This window comes from Lathamus discolor, chromosome 3, assembly GCF_037157495.1.
Source record: "Lathamus discolor isolate bLatDis1 chromosome 3, bLatDis1.hap1, whole genome shotgun sequence".
In the NCBI taxonomy this organism is placed as follows: domain Eukaryota; kingdom Metazoa; phylum Chordata; class Aves; order Psittaciformes; family Psittacidae; genus Lathamus; species Lathamus discolor.
The window spans coordinates 321,324-338,035 of record NC_088886.1 but is presented as its reverse complement, the minus strand read 5'-3'; the positions used below and the strand labels follow the sequence as shown (position 1 = coordinate 338,035).

At 37.5% G+C, this 16,712-nt stretch overlaps 1 protein-coding gene across 10 annotated transcripts in view; it reads left to right on the top strand.

Moving 5' to 3' along the window:
* MSH4 (mutS homolog 4) overlaps positions 1 to 16,712 on the top strand; it is a 38,104-nt gene that overhangs the window by 14,196 nt on the left and 7,196 nt on the right. For 6 of the 10 annotated variants that reach the window (XR_010611355.1, XR_010611354.1, XM_065673003.1 and 3 more), the window contains exons 5-14: positions 988 to 1,103; positions 1,720 to 1,893; positions 4,246 to 4,421; positions 5,151 to 5,218; positions 8,408 to 8,482; positions 8,892 to 8,956; positions 9,510 to 9,679; positions 13,167 to 13,303; positions 13,753 to 13,856; positions 14,704 to 14,828. Coding sequence is in view for 8 of the 10 variants with exons in the window: in XM_065673003.1 (XP_065529075.1) it covers positions 988 to 1,103; positions 1,720 to 1,893; positions 4,246 to 4,421; positions 5,151 to 5,218; positions 8,408 to 8,482; positions 8,892 to 8,956; positions 9,510 to 9,679; positions 13,167 to 13,303; positions 13,753 to 13,856; positions 14,704 to 14,828 (1,210 nt within the window). In the remaining 2 variants the exon portion in view is untranslated. The remainder of the gene's footprint in view (positions 1 to 987; positions 1,104 to 1,719; positions 1,894 to 4,245; positions 4,422 to 5,150; positions 5,219 to 8,407; positions 8,483 to 8,891; positions 8,957 to 9,509; positions 9,680 to 13,166; positions 13,304 to 13,752; positions 13,857 to 14,703; positions 14,829 to 16,712) is intronic. The other 4 variants (XM_065673002.1, XM_065673000.1, XM_065673001.1 and 1 more) reach the window with 4 other exon arrangements.

Here is a 16,712-nt window from a genome sequence, read left to right as displayed (position 1 = left end):
GAGAGCTTTCCACAATTTGTAAAACCCTGAATGCAATCAGATTTTGTGTGGTTTACGATTTTTGGGCCAAATTTTACCATGGTAAAGAATAATCTAAATGCAGTTCCAGCGCTAGTAGATCTAATCTTAACAGTTGCAGAGATAAGTATATTTCTGATTAAAGACCCAAGTTTCAAATTTATAATATTGAAATAATTTGAGCAATACTGAACCTAGGAAGGACTCAGAGGTTAAAAGAAATCAAGCAGTTTCCTTTGCTCCTTTTTTGTTCTCGCAACCTGATAAATAGATGGGGCTGATGTATCACAGAATAGGAGAAAGAGCACTGCAGAGTGAAAGATCATGAGATAAAAAGTGTATGTAATTTAGAAGTATCAAAGCCACAGAAGTTTTAAAAAACTCTGTATTGAATACTGCTTTAATTGCTCCCTTGTCTGTAGTGCTGATGGCCTCTTCACGTGTCCTTTTTTGCTTCCTGACCTCTCCTCTTTGTTTTGCATATACCACTTGCACATCCCACGCATTCCATTGCATTAACCTACTTATCTTTATTGCCAGTTTACCGCTGAGAGCTTGATAATGATCCCTTGGACTTAAACCTTGGCAAGAGAAAACTGCAGTTTCAGTGTCAGCATTGATGCTACCATGAAAATAACTTCCCATAAAGTCATTAATTTTAACCAAATCCATGTTCTTTGTCTCGTTCTTGAGAGCAAGAGCAATATCCAAGAAAAAGCCTGCATTAATTTGCTCAAAACAGTAGTATGAGCCTATTTTTATGTACTTACTAGCAAAGAGAAGGCAAGATGAGTGGCAGTAGCGTGGCTTGCTTGTGCTAATAAGCTAGAATGAATACTTACACAGATTGCTAAACCAAATGATACATTTTCTTGGAAACACATATCACTAGAAAAATAGAGAAGTCTGTCTGATGATAAAATCTTTGTAACTTTTAAAACTATCTGCTTTTCCCCTCCATCTTCACAGAATGTGACTTTTACAACTGTGCAAAGGAAATATTTCAATGAAACTAAGGGTTTGGAATATGTAGAACAATTGTGTGCATCTGAATTCTGCACCATTTTCATGGAGGTTCAGTCAAAGTATGTTTTAATAAGGAAAAAAACCATGGTGTTCAGATAAGTTTTTAACATCTTTTTGCATACTTAGCACGCAAGTCTTGTGGGTTGGTGTAAAAGGTAGAAAACCAGAAGAGAGCTGTTCTTTTATTCTCCCCTCCAGTGTTTCTGATACATCTATAAACTTGCATAGAAAGCCCATTGCAGCCTCTTTTTTGTGGTGTTCTTTTTTTTTTGGGGGGGGGGGGGTGGGGGGAGGGTGTTCTGTTTTTTGTTTTGTTTTTGTTTTCATAGCTTTCCACTTTCTCTTCTTTGTTTTCCTTGTACCAACAATTTTAAGTAGTGGTCCTTGGTGACCTGGGTCTTCAAGTCATGTACTGAAATATGTATGTTTGAAGTACCAGGTATATAGTGTGGGGTGTCAAGTGTACAGACAGTCAAACATGAATATTTTATTTGCATGCATATATGTGCACTATTCATGGGTTAGTGCATACCTAAAACATACTGTGCTTTCAGTGCTATCAATCCCAGTAGTTGTCAAGCACAAGTGTGAATGTAATTTCTGTAGTGCAGCGCTTGGTTTTGTGGTATTTCAATAGCCCTGTTCGACATTCATTAAAGATTGTTTCTTTCCAAGGTATTACTGTCTTGCAGCTGCTGCCGCTTTACTGAAATATGTAGAGTTTATTCAGAATTCAGTTTATGCTCCTAAATCGCTCAAGGTGCGTTTCCAGGGGAGTGAGAAGACAGCCATGATAGATTCATCATCAGCACAAAATCTGGAATTAGTGATTAATAACAGAGATTCTCGGTAAGAATATTTCAGCTTACAAATTGCGGTTTTTAAAGTTGTATTTTACCAAGTGTTCTTGATGTTTGTGTCAAAGGGCTGACCATTATATTTATTTCTGTATGACAGATCTTATATACCATTCAGAGCTTACAAAAAATACTTGGAGAGAGAAATACATTACAATTCAGCACAAAATTTCTAGCATAAGAATCCCACAAATGAATTGCAGAAAGATGACACGTAGTCATGTTTGAATCAGTGTAAACTTAAAATGATGTTGATGCAAAATTTCACAGATCATGAAAGAGATAACATGTCCACAAGAAGTTGCTTATGTTGGATTAAACTGCCTGAATTTTATTCATTTTACACAAGATAAACAGGCTTGAAATGTTGTTTTGTTTTCCTTTACTTCTAAGGACTAGTGGCAAGTTGTTCTCCACAATTGAGTACAATGCTTGGAACACTTCTTTCACCAGGAGTTCCTTGCTTTCTAGGCAGAAGGGGAGCTGCAGGAGTTACCTTCTTAATGAAACTGTTACACTTCTGGTTAGAAGTGGCTGCCTGCCAAGTTCCGAGATCCACCTCTGCTCATAGGTCCACTCATCACCCTGATATAAAAAGGAGAGCCTGGAGATTGCTTGCTCTCCAAGTATTACTTGTAAAAGCTTTCTGCTTAGAGGTATATCAGAATTATAAAATGGTTTGGGTATGAAGGGACCTTTAAAGATCTTCTACTTCCAAGCTCCCTGCTCTGGGCAGGGGCACCTTTGACTAGATCAGCCGCCCTTACCACTGCTCTTTTGTCTTTTGTCTTGCTCGGCTCTTGCTCTGTTTTTTTCCCTGGTTTTCTCCCTTGTGGGGGTCACAGAGAACAAAGCTAGATCTGTTCTTCAGAAGAGGGTGGTAACTGTGGTTTCTTTCTATTCATCTGCCATACTTTGCCCCCAGTTCCTTCTTGTTTGCTCCATCGCTTCATATGTAACTGCGGGAGCCAGCCTATAGGATTGGCACCCTCAGTGCAATATTTCTCTGAAAGGTGCTCTAATTTGACGGATGGTTTTGAGAGGAAGGAGGAGGACCTGAGCAACAGTAAACTGCCTAAGGTTTGCTGTCTTTTTTTTTTTTTAGCACTATAACTGCACAATTTTTTGCTGACCCAGTGACAAGTCTGAATCAGACCAGACAGAGCTGTTTCCTTGACCTAAATACTACCCCTAAAGCCTATTTTGATACCTTTTTATCAAATATTAACAGGTAAACATTAATAGTAGAGGCACACACCAATACAGGCACACCTGGTTTGACATCTTTTTATCAGATGTTAACAGGTAAATGTTAATAGTACAGGCACACACCAGAAACACCTAAATCAAGTTCTTGTGGCAGTATCTGAAGGGGCTTGTATCTTTTCATTTACTGTACAGGGAAATGAGCCCTCAGTTGCTTAAAGGTAAGCAGTGTGGATATTATCCCAAACATAGAGTTCCCCTTAATTGTTGCTATGAATTGCAGCTCATGGTAAGTATGTCCTTAATAAAACTGGCTTTGAATTTCACCCTTTTTTTAATTCTCTTGACTATTGCTTCCTCCTTTTGACCATGATATTTCAGGAGTTTCTGTACTGTCTAGCTATCTTTATGTTGTTTGGTGTCTGATTTCTTCCTATTCAAATTCTCTTTTCAATCACAATGGCCTTCTTTCAAGCCAGTAGCATTGAAGGTTTCAGGTTTCTAAAACTGTTTAGGTATGTACTAGATGTAAATATTATAGGCTGTTTATTTTAAACAGATACAATCAGCCTTTAAGTGTGAGGCCCTGGGATGTAACGTATAAAAGCCATGAACATGAGAATATTATTCACAGAACATAAGCATGTTATTTGTCTCCTATAATGGCTGTAAGTCAGTTCTTTCAAAAAATAAATCCAAAGCTTAATTCTCTCTTGGACTTTTAAGGATTTGAAGTAATTTTCAGAAATGTATTTTAATGAAAATGTTCAGATTAGTGTTTGATCTCAGACTCTTAATTTGCCTCCTTCTGCTGGGTTTGTTTGGTTTTAATTAGCTCAACTGAGAGGAAAAATGTGAACTGCATCACTGCAGTAGGAATGGAATACTACCACAAAAAAATGAAGAAAATACTGAATACAAATGAGTTTCTATATTTAAGAAAATGATATAATGAGGGATAATATTGCATTAAATTGCATTAAGTTGCCTGACTTCCTAAACTGTTGTAGTTCATATAATACACATGGCAAAACATCCCAAAAGCATGTCTCAGATTTGTAGGGTACTCTTACCTGAAAATGTCCTTGACATTTACCGTCTTTGTGAGTGTATTCTCCAGTCCATTTTGTTTTCAAAGGAATGGTCACACACTTTTCGGTGTATTAAACTACACCAAAACTCCGGGTGGAAGTCGAAGACTTAGATCCAATATCCTGGAGCCACTAGTAGATGCTGAAACAATTAACACAAGACTGGACTGTGTTCAGGAATTACTCCAGGATGAGGAGCTCTTTTTTGGTCTTCAAGCAGGTAGCAGTTTATTTTTTAATTCATAGTATTATATTTCTTTTTAAACATTTATTTCTGATAGATGAAAATATGCGGGGTGACTTAATATGTTTGAAAAGTTGGGGTTTATGATTGTCAGGTGACATAGCAGGCACTTAGTTTTTGAAGTAATCTTTATTTGATAGTGATGTTTTTTCTCAAGTATTTCACAAAGAAAAGTTAATTTATCTGCTTAAAGTGGGTAGAAGTCAGCAGGCCAATAGCTTTTTCAAAGAGTTTAACTCTTCATCTCTATGGCTAGATACACACTATGTTGGAAGAATGCAAGTATGTATAATGTATGCATTAAAGCCAAAGGTATCACTGCTGTAATACTTGTGTATGCATGTTCTTTTGTCATTGCTCCATAAAGCAGTGGCCCAGACATATGTAAAATAAAGACAGTACCAGAGTATGAGTTAGTCCACCTGAAGCTGGATCATGTAATCTTAATCATAGCAGAAATGTGATTCAGTCTAACAAAAAGAATATTGCTGAATTGATATATGACCTCCACTAAATAATATTTAGATACAGTAAATAATTGAGATAGCAGCTATTTTTAAGCCATTTTTTAACTTGGTAAAGAATTTCTGAAAATAGAATGAAAGAAAAAAAATAACATAAGTATTAGTAAGTAATTATGTGCATGTAAAAAAAATTGATTTTAGTATAATTATAGTTCATTTTCTGTTCTGTACTTTTGTTTTACAGTTATCTCCAAATTCCTGGATACAGAACAACTACTTTCAGTTTTGGTACAAATTCCAAAGCAGGATACAGTATGTTTTGAAATACACTTTAGATTATGAGTTATCTGGCTAAAATGTGTAATATATAAATGCAGTATCTATAAATATGTATGATACGATAAGAAAAAGATGGTACCTTAAAACCACATGGAATAATTCTATTATAGATTGAGAGTAGATCATATTTTACAGCAGTAGAGGATTCTCATAGAAGAATGTTAGAAAAATTTGTGTTTTGCTTCAATATCACATTCATCTAAACATATGCAAATTGACTTCAAAACTGTTTACTTTTTCATCGCTCCCCACCTTTATTCTTCGTATGTGTACATCCTATTCGACAGTACTCTGATGAGAGAGAGGAATGTTCTTTGCATCAGCCTAAGAGGAAAAAGTGTATAACAGAAATTTATTTTTGGAGGTCAATAAACTTTTTTTTTTGATAACCTAAAGAAATTAAACGAAACGCCTTTCTTACTAGAAAATAAATAATTTCTTAATTTTCATGTAATACAGGTGAATAGAAATCAGTCTTTATTGCCTGAAAAATTATTTTGAGAAAGGTTCTTAGGAAGCATTCTGACTTTGCTCAGCTCTGCATACAAAACAGATGAACTAAGTCACATAAACATACAGAACCAGAAATGGAACTTAAATGTTAGTTTCCAGGGCACAGATGCTCTGTGAACCAAATGCAGCTTTTTCATGCAGGGGTTAATGAGCAACCTCTGAACAGCAATGAGCTGACAGAAAACAATATACTCACTTGCAGAGCATAAGCAGTACCAAATGAAGCAGAAGTTGCCCCTACACTGACTGTTCTCAAAAGCAGATAATTTTATGTCTCAAGCACATAACAGAGAGATCTCTAGGTTATGGATAGTGTTTGGAAGTCATGTGTGCATCCTATTCTCGACCCATGCTTCTCTGTTAACCCTTGAATGCAAGGGATAAGCAATGTATTGGAGAAATGATTACTCTTTAAGTTTCCTCATGGTGCTGTTTTACAGATTGAAAGAGTGCCCTGCTACATTAAATCATGTATCTAACTATTCTATGATTCTGTGATCTCACAAATCAAAAATGAAATGCAGATAAAAGCATTTATTCATAAAAGTATAACTAGACAATAAAGCTATAAATGCTTAGAATAACATAGCTTAGTTGAAAGACAAACAATACTTTATCTGCTTGTGTTCAGGCTTCAGCAGGAAGGTATTTTATTCCTTATCTGCATGATAGTGGCAGCCATGGTTTTGGTCTGTATGAGTGTTGTATACCTCCTGTGACATCCATTAGAGTGCATTCAGGAGCTCGGCCGACAGAGAAGGTTTCCATCACAGATCACCTTTGGGAAAATTACTGAATATACCTTCAGATTCAGATTTCTTAGAACCTCTCTTTCCTCCTCAGTGTTTATAATGAATTTCTCATTTGAAGTCTTTTAGAAGCTTGAGAAAGGTTTAATCTTTCACCTTGAAAATCACAGTGTAACATTTTTAACCCTGGAGTAGTTGTGATTAATTAAAATAAGGTTTCTCTTCCTTCAGTGTACCGCAGTGTGCTTGTGTGGGAATCGCCGGGAGACGAGCTCATCAGATGATGACTGACTAGTCTCAGTTTATTGCTAAGCAGATGGATACTTATATACCTTGCTTGCATGTTTATAGTTTGGTTACAGAGAGATTATTGGCTTATAGCTTTTACATGTTATAAGATCATTGGTTTATAGCTTCTACATGTTACAAGATCATTGGTTTATAGCGTCTACATTTTTGCAGCTACACCGTGCACCCCCCCACCATCCTCCTTCTCATGCACTTATCACTTAGTGGCCTTGGCTGTGATTGGTCATAGTATGTTGCTGTTTGCCGGTGTCCTTCATTTCCTCATTATCTGGTGTGAGAGGTTTGCACCATGTTCTACACAGATGTCTTGTTTCAGCTCGTTGATGGGAACGTGACCTTTTGACCTTTTTCAACAAGCCGATCCTCCACATGCTTGTTAGACTGGAGGTCAGCTCCTGTTCCTGACTAGTTTGTAAACAAATGTTGGTGAAGACTCCATAAAGGACAGGCTTGCATTTTAGTCATTAATGAGTCTAAAAGAAGTAACTTTATATGGAAGAGTTACTGACTATTGACTGTATTTGTTCATTTTCTCCCTTTGAGCCTGAAGTGCAGCATGTACAAAGATCCTCCTTTAACACCAGTTTAAAAGTTCCTGTAAGAACTATTCTAGCAAGGTACACTCTGTGAATTCCAGCTCTACGCGTCTGACTGTATCTGTCCTTTTGATGTCCAATTCCATCTTGGGACTTAGACCCCACATGTATTTGCAGATCATGATTCTTCCATTCATACATGTATCATTATTTAGTCTTGTCTTTTACAGAAAAATGACTTCATATAGAAGGTTAAGATAAGGCAAGGGATGCCATCTACCACAAGAGTAAAGAGTTATTCTATACGAAGAAGAAAAGATTTCACACAGGGTCATCCTACATTCATGTTGAAAACTGACATTACGTTTTCTTTGGAACCAGACAGTATGCTTATCTATGTTGGTTTCTTAAAATCTCCTCACACAGCGTATACATGCTACGCATTACACATGCTATGCTCTAATATCATCAGCAAAATTCTTTAAATGTTAATGGGCATAGAAAACAAGATAGAATAGCTATGTGGACAAAACATGGTTAAGATAGTCATTAATGTAAGCAAAACTTTTAAACATTTATTGGATTTGTGTTTAATTACAAGGGTAGATGTTTAAGGACGTAAATATATTAATCAAGGATAAGTCAACCAAATTGGGTTATGTTGTATTTAACATTATTTCTGAAAAGGACTATGCTGCTTAATTGTTCTGAATAATGTATTCTATTTGAAAGAGTTTATGAGCTTGTAGACCTTACAGAGCTATGTAGGATATTAGAAGTTTTCATGGCTTGGTCAGTCATTATCAGTGCAGACGAATGAAAATATTAGCTACTAGTAGGCAAGCTATCACAATAGGCAATGTAAAATTTAGGTAAGCATTTTTTTATGCTGTTACACATCAAGTTGTCGAAGTGAGATTATAAAGTATTGTAACATTTTGTGTTAAAAGTACAAAGGTGTTACAGTTAACAGTATGAGTTCTGCTAGTTCTTAAGTACTTCTTCAAACAGGCAGACACACAAACACCTCCAATATTTGTAAAATTTTTCAACAGGTTAAAACTGCTGAATCAAAAATAACAAATTTAATCTACCTGAAACATACCCTAGAACTTGTGGAGCCTCTGAGGGTAAGTTATATCATTTTTTTATAATATAAAGCACAGACTGCTTCATCCTTATTTTTATACAGTGCGGTTTGTTAAATTTCATAGAATATTTCAAGCTGGAAGGGACCAATAGGTATCATCAAGTCAAAAAAAAAAAAAAAAGTTTACTTTAATCTGTCAGAACATGAGCCTGCCAACACAGTCTGTTAATTCTTACGCCTATTGGAAATACGCATTTGAGTCTGATACTCTTTTAAGGACTGGATTCCTACCATTATCTGAATAACTGATTTTATAACAGGCATTTAACTGAAACTCCTGCTCAGATTATCCAACCACTGATGTAGCCTCAGTGAATCTGAGAACTTTGTCCTTTGAAAGGGCTAAAAAACTCCCTAACTGTTCATGTCCATGTTTTACTCTTCAACAGGCTGCTTTAAGAAACTGTACCACACCGCTGCTAAAGGCTTATTACAATTCTCTTGAAGATACAAGGTATTTATCAGGATACTTCAGCTAGTGTGTTAGAAACTCTTATGTTAAGAATGTGTGTAAGATTAAGATGTTGCATCTTTGCTTATCTGTAGTTTCAGGTATAGCTCAGTTCTTTTGCCTAAAAGTTGATTTTTAATTGTCAAAAAATCTGGTTTTCAACTAACAAAAAATACAGGGGAAAAAAAGTGAACCAGAAAGTTAGTTGTGACACTTCAATTGCTGATGAACTGCACTCTTTTAGAAATAATTCTGAGAAGACAGAAGTAGTGGTTTCCCAGTATCTCCATAGCAATGCAAAAATCAAGTGTTGCCTGTATCTTTGAGAAATAATTTATATCTCCCAAACGTTTGAATGACATCTTTGGTCAGACTTGGCTATAGTCATACTTCATTCTGAGGCAAAAGTAGACATGAAATTTAGTAGTTTGTTTTAACAGTGCATAATTTGCTTCAGTAATTTGTAATGCTCTTACTTATAATTTTGGGATGCTATTACAAATGAAAAAATAGTAAAATATTATGTAGCTAATTAGCAATACAACTAATATTGCAGATTTGGAATTATACTTGAAAAGATTACAACTGTCATTAATGACGATACAAGGTACACAAAAGGATGTCTGAGTATGAGGACCCAGAAATGCTATGCTGTTAAGCCTAACATCAATGAATTCCTTGACATAGCTCGTAGAACATACACAGAAATTGTTGATGACATAGCAGGTATTTCTAAGCCAAGTTTTTTTTATTTGGAGTTCAAAGTATATTGCATGTGGCATATAGAAGCCATATAATCCTATCTGTTGTAACCTTCTAATGTCTAAAAAATAGTTACTATAGACTGATTGGCTTTGATAAGTAACTGAAGTACTTTTGACATACATACTGCGATTCTCCTTTTTGTAGATAAAAATTCAGTTTTATTTAATGAAGTTGAACAATTGTATTGTGGCTCCTATATTTAAGTCTGTTGATCCTTATTCTCTGAAAGTACAATAAAGTTAAAAGTAATGTAACAGAATTATTCCACCTAAAACATTCTGCATAAAGCACATAAATTTTTAGTTTAGCTTCTTGACTTAAAATACCAGAATTCTGTGTTCTTTATATTTTAAGCAGTCTTGATCTGTGAACTACTTTTTAGCCAAGCTACTAAGAGTTGGAAAACACGAATGAAAGGAATTTTACCATCATGTCTGTTACTGTGCTTTAGTAATCTTCCTGTTTATCATTCAGTCAAAACAGAAGGAAAAACTCCAGCCTTCTGGAGTGTACCTCCATTTTTAGTATAAGATGTTGATTTCTAGCTAGAGGACCATCTTCTTCATTTACTATGTAATTGGTAACTTAAAAGAGCATCAGAAACTTTAGTATCTGTCATATGTTCTGAGCTTCCTGTTCCTTTCTAGTCTTATATTCTACATAGTACACAGTGAAAAGTACAGAGGCTATTGTTTTTCATTTCCTAAACCTTCCAATATTTGGTAGCTGCTGGGAATCCAGCATGTGTGAACGTCTTCCATGTGCCTATTTTCACTGTAGCCCACATGCTTGCAGAAGGGACTCTTCTCTCTTGTTATTGGATTAAACTCTTAAGTGACTAAGACTGAAATACTGATGTTGTCTGCCTGGAGTTCTGTAAGCCTTTGATTCAGTCCTCCACAGCATCCTTGCTGCTAATTTGGAGAGAGATGGGTTTGACAGATGGACTAAGGAATGGGAGGTAGATATGAGATGGATAAGGAACTGGCTGAATGGCCACATCCAGTGAGTGACAGCTCAATGTCCAAGTGGAAACCAGTAGCAAGTAGTGTCCCTCAAGGGTCCATACTGAGACAAATACAATTTACCATCTTCATCAGTGACATGGACAGTGTGATTGAATGCACGCTCAGCAAGTTTGTGGACGATACCAAGCTGGGTGGTGCAGTTGATTGCTGGGAGGGAGCAGATGCCTTCCACAGGGACCATGACAATCTTGAGGGTGGGCCTATAAGAATCTCTTGAAGTCCAGCAAGTTAAAGTGCAAGGCCCTGCACCTAGGTCAGGACAGTCCCCAGTATCAGTATGGGCTGGGGAATGAATGGATTGCGGGGAAGGATGTTGGGATACTAGTGGACAGAAAATTGGACATGAGCTGGCAGTGTGTGCTTACAGCTCAGAAAGCAAATCATGTCCTGGCCTACATAAACAAGAAACGTGACCAGCAGGTCGAGGAGAGAGATTCTCCCCCTCTCTTCTGCTTGGGTGAGACCCCAGTGGAGTACTGTATCCAGCTCTAGGTTTTCCAGCACAAGAACAACAGGGACCTGTTGGGGTGGGTCCATTGTAGGCTACAAAACTGATCAGAGGGCTGGAACACCTTTCCTGTGAAGAAAGGCTGAGAGACTAGGCGTTATTCAGCCTGGAGAAGAGAGGGCTTCAGGGAGACCTTCAATATGTAAACAATATGGGGCTTTTCAGAGGGAAGGAGAAAGACCTTTTTTTTTTTTTTTCCCCAGGGTTTGTGCTGAAAGGGCAAGGGGCAGTGGTTTTAAACTGAAAGAGGATATGTTTAAGTTGAACATAAGGAAGAAATTTTTTATAATGTGTGATGAGATGCTGAAACAGGTTTCTTACAGAAGTTCTGAACGCCCCATTACTGAAAGTGTTCAGGGTCAGGTTGGATGGGGCTTAGAGCAGCTTGATCTAGTGAAAGATTTCCCTGCCCATGGGAGGGGAGCTGGACTAAATTCACGAAAGGTGCCTTCCAGTCCAAACCATTCTGTGATTCTATATCCAGAATGTCCTCAATTGCTAGTCTACATTTGGAGTGGCTGGAATGTGAGAGTGGGTAAGCTTAGAGCCTTGAGCAGCAGGGAAACACCACTAAGTAATTCCATCCTTTCTTCTTGAAAGAGTACTACACCATTACCATCTTTGAAGTATTCAGAATTCCCATCAGTTAACACTACATGTTCTTCTATCATCTAACAGTTTCCCACATACAGTATCTTCTCAGCTAGGGACAAGATGGATTTAAGGGGGGGATTACAAATGTAAAGCACAACCCTCAGTCTGGGGGAAGAAGATTGCTTAGAATCATGAACTGGTTAAAAACTGAGAGTTCCTGAGTTCATCACTCTCATTGTTAGCGTAGGAACAAACACATAACCACCGGAATGGTTATATGAGGTGCTTTATTGCAGCGCTGGGAAACCAGGGGTACGCACCCAAATCTGGTTCCAACCTCGTCACATCGCGTCCGCAATTTATATCCTAAAAGTTTCACAATTAATACATATTCAACATGGGTTACAACATTTAACTAATACATATGCATTAAGGATTGCCACATCAGTCTATTATGACATCAGCCTCTTTTGCGCTTGCGCAGCCCCCTCTGGTGGTCGCCTGGTGGTCGTTCTGATGAAGTAAGAGTCTTCCTCAGATGAAGTAAGAAGTCTTCCTCAGGTTGTCCTCTTCACCTTTCCCTTACTTGAGTATATTCCAGTCCTTGCGTGGACGTTAGCATTTTCTTATCTTCCTTTGACTGCTTCTGGTATGCTCTTCTGGCTATCTTATGCGTAGGTTCTACTTGGGTATAGTCTCCAGTACATACTTTTCTAAATCCACTCATACGCCTTTCACCATATATGGTTATGGACTACCATTGCAACACTGGTTACAAAACGGCCATGATACAAAACTACAAAGTTATAACATTTGCTAATATATATATATATATATAAAATCTCACTATTGATTTATAAATTTCTTAAACATAATCAGTTCTACTATTTTACACAATTATTTTATCATACAAAATTTTGCTCTTTTCCGACATCATCACTCATTATCTGTCATCACTCACTATTGATGAGGCAGTGACACTAGGTGCTTGAGCAAACCTTCCTTGCCATCGTTAGGCCCGTGTGGAAGTTGGTCCGATGCATGACCTGCCTTTAAAAGCCACATGAATTTATCTGATTCTCCATTGAATTTTTTTTTTCCCAATAGCTTTATGCAGCCACATCTGTTACATTAATAAGTTACTTCAGTAACTCCCTGGAGACCTGTCTCTAAGGCCTTTTGTCATGTTGGTTACCTGACACATGCAGCACCTATAAATCTCATTAACAGTATGCGTCTTTGTACCAAAGCAAACAAGTATGTGTGTGCATGCACAAGTCTCTGTATTTTGGGTCCACTCTGTATTTGTGGTATATAGGTATGATAACACAGCTTGCAGAAAAGTACAACCTGCCAATGAAAACAAGTTTCAGCTCTGCTCGTGGGTTTTTTATCCAGATGAATATTGATAGTTCCACATTACCCAATGGCCAACTTCCTTCAGAATTTACAAAGGTATCTGTACTAGATATGTTTTTGCATAATGTGTTTGTATACTTAGTATATAAAAAATGTATAATACATTATTATTAAAGACACATTAAATGGTAATTTAAGCAACAATTAAAATAATTTCAGTGAAGATATCTAGAAGTAAAGGAAGGTGTAATGGGTATGTTTTTATAACCGCCCTATTTCTAATTAATATAGTGAGAAATGTGCAATCGTATGCAATTATATTGTATGTGGAGATAAAGTTATATATCTTGCTGATAACTGCATTCTCTTACATGGATTTTTCATAAAAATGTATATGGAAAAAAATGAAATCAGGCATTGTTTCTCCTGCTCCACCCATCCTCTTCCCCCACCCCTCCCCGATTGTTCCCAGTTTGCATTTTAGAAACTATTTTTTGTTTCTGATAATATGGCCAGCTCTTACTGTTGGTTTGTATTTTCTGTAGATCACTAAAATGAAAAACACATATAGCTTCACTTCAGCAGATTTAATAAAGATGAATGAAAGATGTCAGGAGTCCCTGAGAGAAATATATCACATGACCTACTTGTAAGACCATTTAATATTTATTAATTCCATGGAATTTGTCCAATTAACAGCTACTTACACGCTTTCTTAAAGCTGGATTTCTGTTCAGTTGTGGCCACTTGTAGAAATAATCCAGAGTGACACTTACGACATGTACTTCCTGAGACCAAAAAAAAAAAACCCAAACAAAACCCAACCAAACCAAACCAAACCACAAAGTGTGTATTGTATTAAGCATGATTACAAACATATTGGCACTTTTTAATAAGGGTGGCCATCATATATATTAATTTTTTATGGGTGACTTATCTATGCAAAATGACACAATGAAGGCATTAGCTTTGTAATGCGGAATCCTTGCATTTGCAAGAGAGCTGTCTGTTTCTGTATTTTGCCCCTGCTGCTGTCATGTTGCTCTGCTGTCTGTTCCAGGAGACTCACTAAGCATAACATTGCATGTCAGTTTTATTGAAATTCTTTCTAGAAACCATATGGGGGTTTTATTGACATGAAGGCCTAAGGGAATTAGAATTGCATTTGATGTGTTAATAAAATATACTTGTTTCCATAGCTGTATTTTTAGTTCATTTAGTTCATTTAGTTCTCTTTGTGAAGCTTTCCTATGAGCTATTGGTATTTGAGTCTTGGGTCTGACAGGAGAATTTAATCTGAGATGATGGTATGAGACCTTAATTTGCTTCAAAGAAATGTATACATTTGCTTGCACTTTGCAGAGATGATTGCATTTTTTGAGTAACCACCTATCCTAATGTATGCAGTATGAACATTTTTAACTTGCTTTGTTTCTGTAAGTTGTATGAAGTGACAGGATGTACTGTGGAACAACTAAATTGCTGTCTTATTTCAGAATAGTGTGTAAGCTACTGAACGAGATCTATGAACACATTCATTGCCTATACAAGCTGTCTGACATTGTGTCCATGCTGGATATGCTGCTTTCATTTGCCCATGCCTGCACCCTTTCTGATTATGGTATGTTTCTTCTTTGATTCTGTCATGGGCCAGATAAAGTCCCTCCTGCTGGAGAATATCCAGGCTGTTTTGTCTGGTTTTCCAATTGCTAAGTCCACAGTTTCTTTTTCTAGGTCTCAGTAGACTTCATGTGAGTGTCTGTGGCCTATCCTTGCCAGTTTTGTGCTGATGTTCTTTCCATTCACTGAAATTGCATTCTGCCATTTAGATTCTATAAGCCTTCATAGCCAGCCTCTTTCAAAAGTCTTTTCAGTTTAAGCATATTATATTGAAAGCTACAAAGTCTGTGAACATTCTGAGTTTACACTTCCATTCTGAAAAGACACAAGATAATATAAGCAGATCAACACTAAGTAGCATAAACCAAAATATGTGGCTAACTTTGTTTATCTGCTTCAATTTCTGTAGCACATAGAATCATAGAATAGTTAGGGTTGGAAAGGACCTCAAGATCATGTAGTTCCAACCCCCCTGCCATGGGCAGGGACACCTCACACTAAACCATCCCACACCAGGCTTCATCCAACCTGGCCTTGAACACTGCCAGGGATGGAGCACTCACAACCCCCCTGGGCAACCCATTCCAGTGCCTCACCACCCTAACAGGAAAGAATTTCCTCCTTATATCCAGTCTAAACTTCCCCTGTTTAAGTTTTAACCCGTTACCCCTTGTCCTGTCACTACAGTCCCTGACGAAGAGTCCTCCCCAGCATCCCTATAGGCCCCCTTCAGGTACTGGAAGGCTGCTATGAGGTCTCCACGCAGCCTTCTCCAGGCTGAACAGCCCCAACTTCCTCAACCTATCTTCATACGGGAGGTGCTCCAGTCCCCTGATCATCCTCGTGGCCTTCCTCTGGACTTGTAACAGCAGTTCCATGTCCTTTTTATGTTGAGGACACCAGAACTGCACACAATGCTCCAGGTGAGGTCTCACAAGAGCAGAGTAGAGGGGCAGGATCACCTCTTTCGACCTGCTGGTCGAAAACCTGATGTTTAAACCACGACAGCATTACCTGATGTAATCGAAGCATCACAGTCTTTCCCACCAGATGAATCATAGCACAAGTCTTCTTCAGCAGTAATAACAAGACCAAAGCCACTTGGCTTCTCCCATAAATCTGCACCTGCAGTTTACACAGCCAGGCATGAATGTGCATCCGCTAAAAGAAATGTACCGTCATGTGTGGTTTTCAGTCCCCTTTAGCAGTTGACTCTCTCATGTAAATCATTAAATGACTAAAACCTACACCAGGTAATTAGTGTTCCCCAATGTTTAAAGCTGAGAAACTGTTTTAGCACTTCTCTCTTGAAGTCTGCTCCATTTAAGCAGACTGCCAAATTTAGCAACGCTTCTTTGTTAGCCTGGGGTACTGCCATTGAGGTGGACAAAGAGAACATATGGAACAGGTTCAGAGAAGAACTGTATTCTGAGAGAAATGCATACAGATAGTCTCAGTATCAAGTGGATCTTTGTAGGCATATTGCGCACCCAGATAATCAATGCAGTAGCATAGAACAGAAATAGAAGGAATGCTACTTCCTCCTTTCTTGTGCTTGTATAATAAGGTACATAAGTAGTAGTAGCAGAGTCGATGACCCCTGTACTTGATGTGCTTATAGCAGTATAAAAATAAATTAGTAAGGATATTTTAGTTATGAAACTGGCTTTCAGGGTTTCTGTTTTATTACTTTTCAAGTTTTGCTCTTTGTAGTTTTCTTTATTACTGGAGTCTAACCATACTACGGAACACAAACACAATGTTAATTTAGAAATTAAGTGTTACGGGATTCTTTCTGTAGTAACAAGTCATGAAGATTTGCAGGACAGTCAGAATCTGTACCTGAAAGTGGGTGGTAATTCTTCCCAAGTGCTGCATGTCAGTC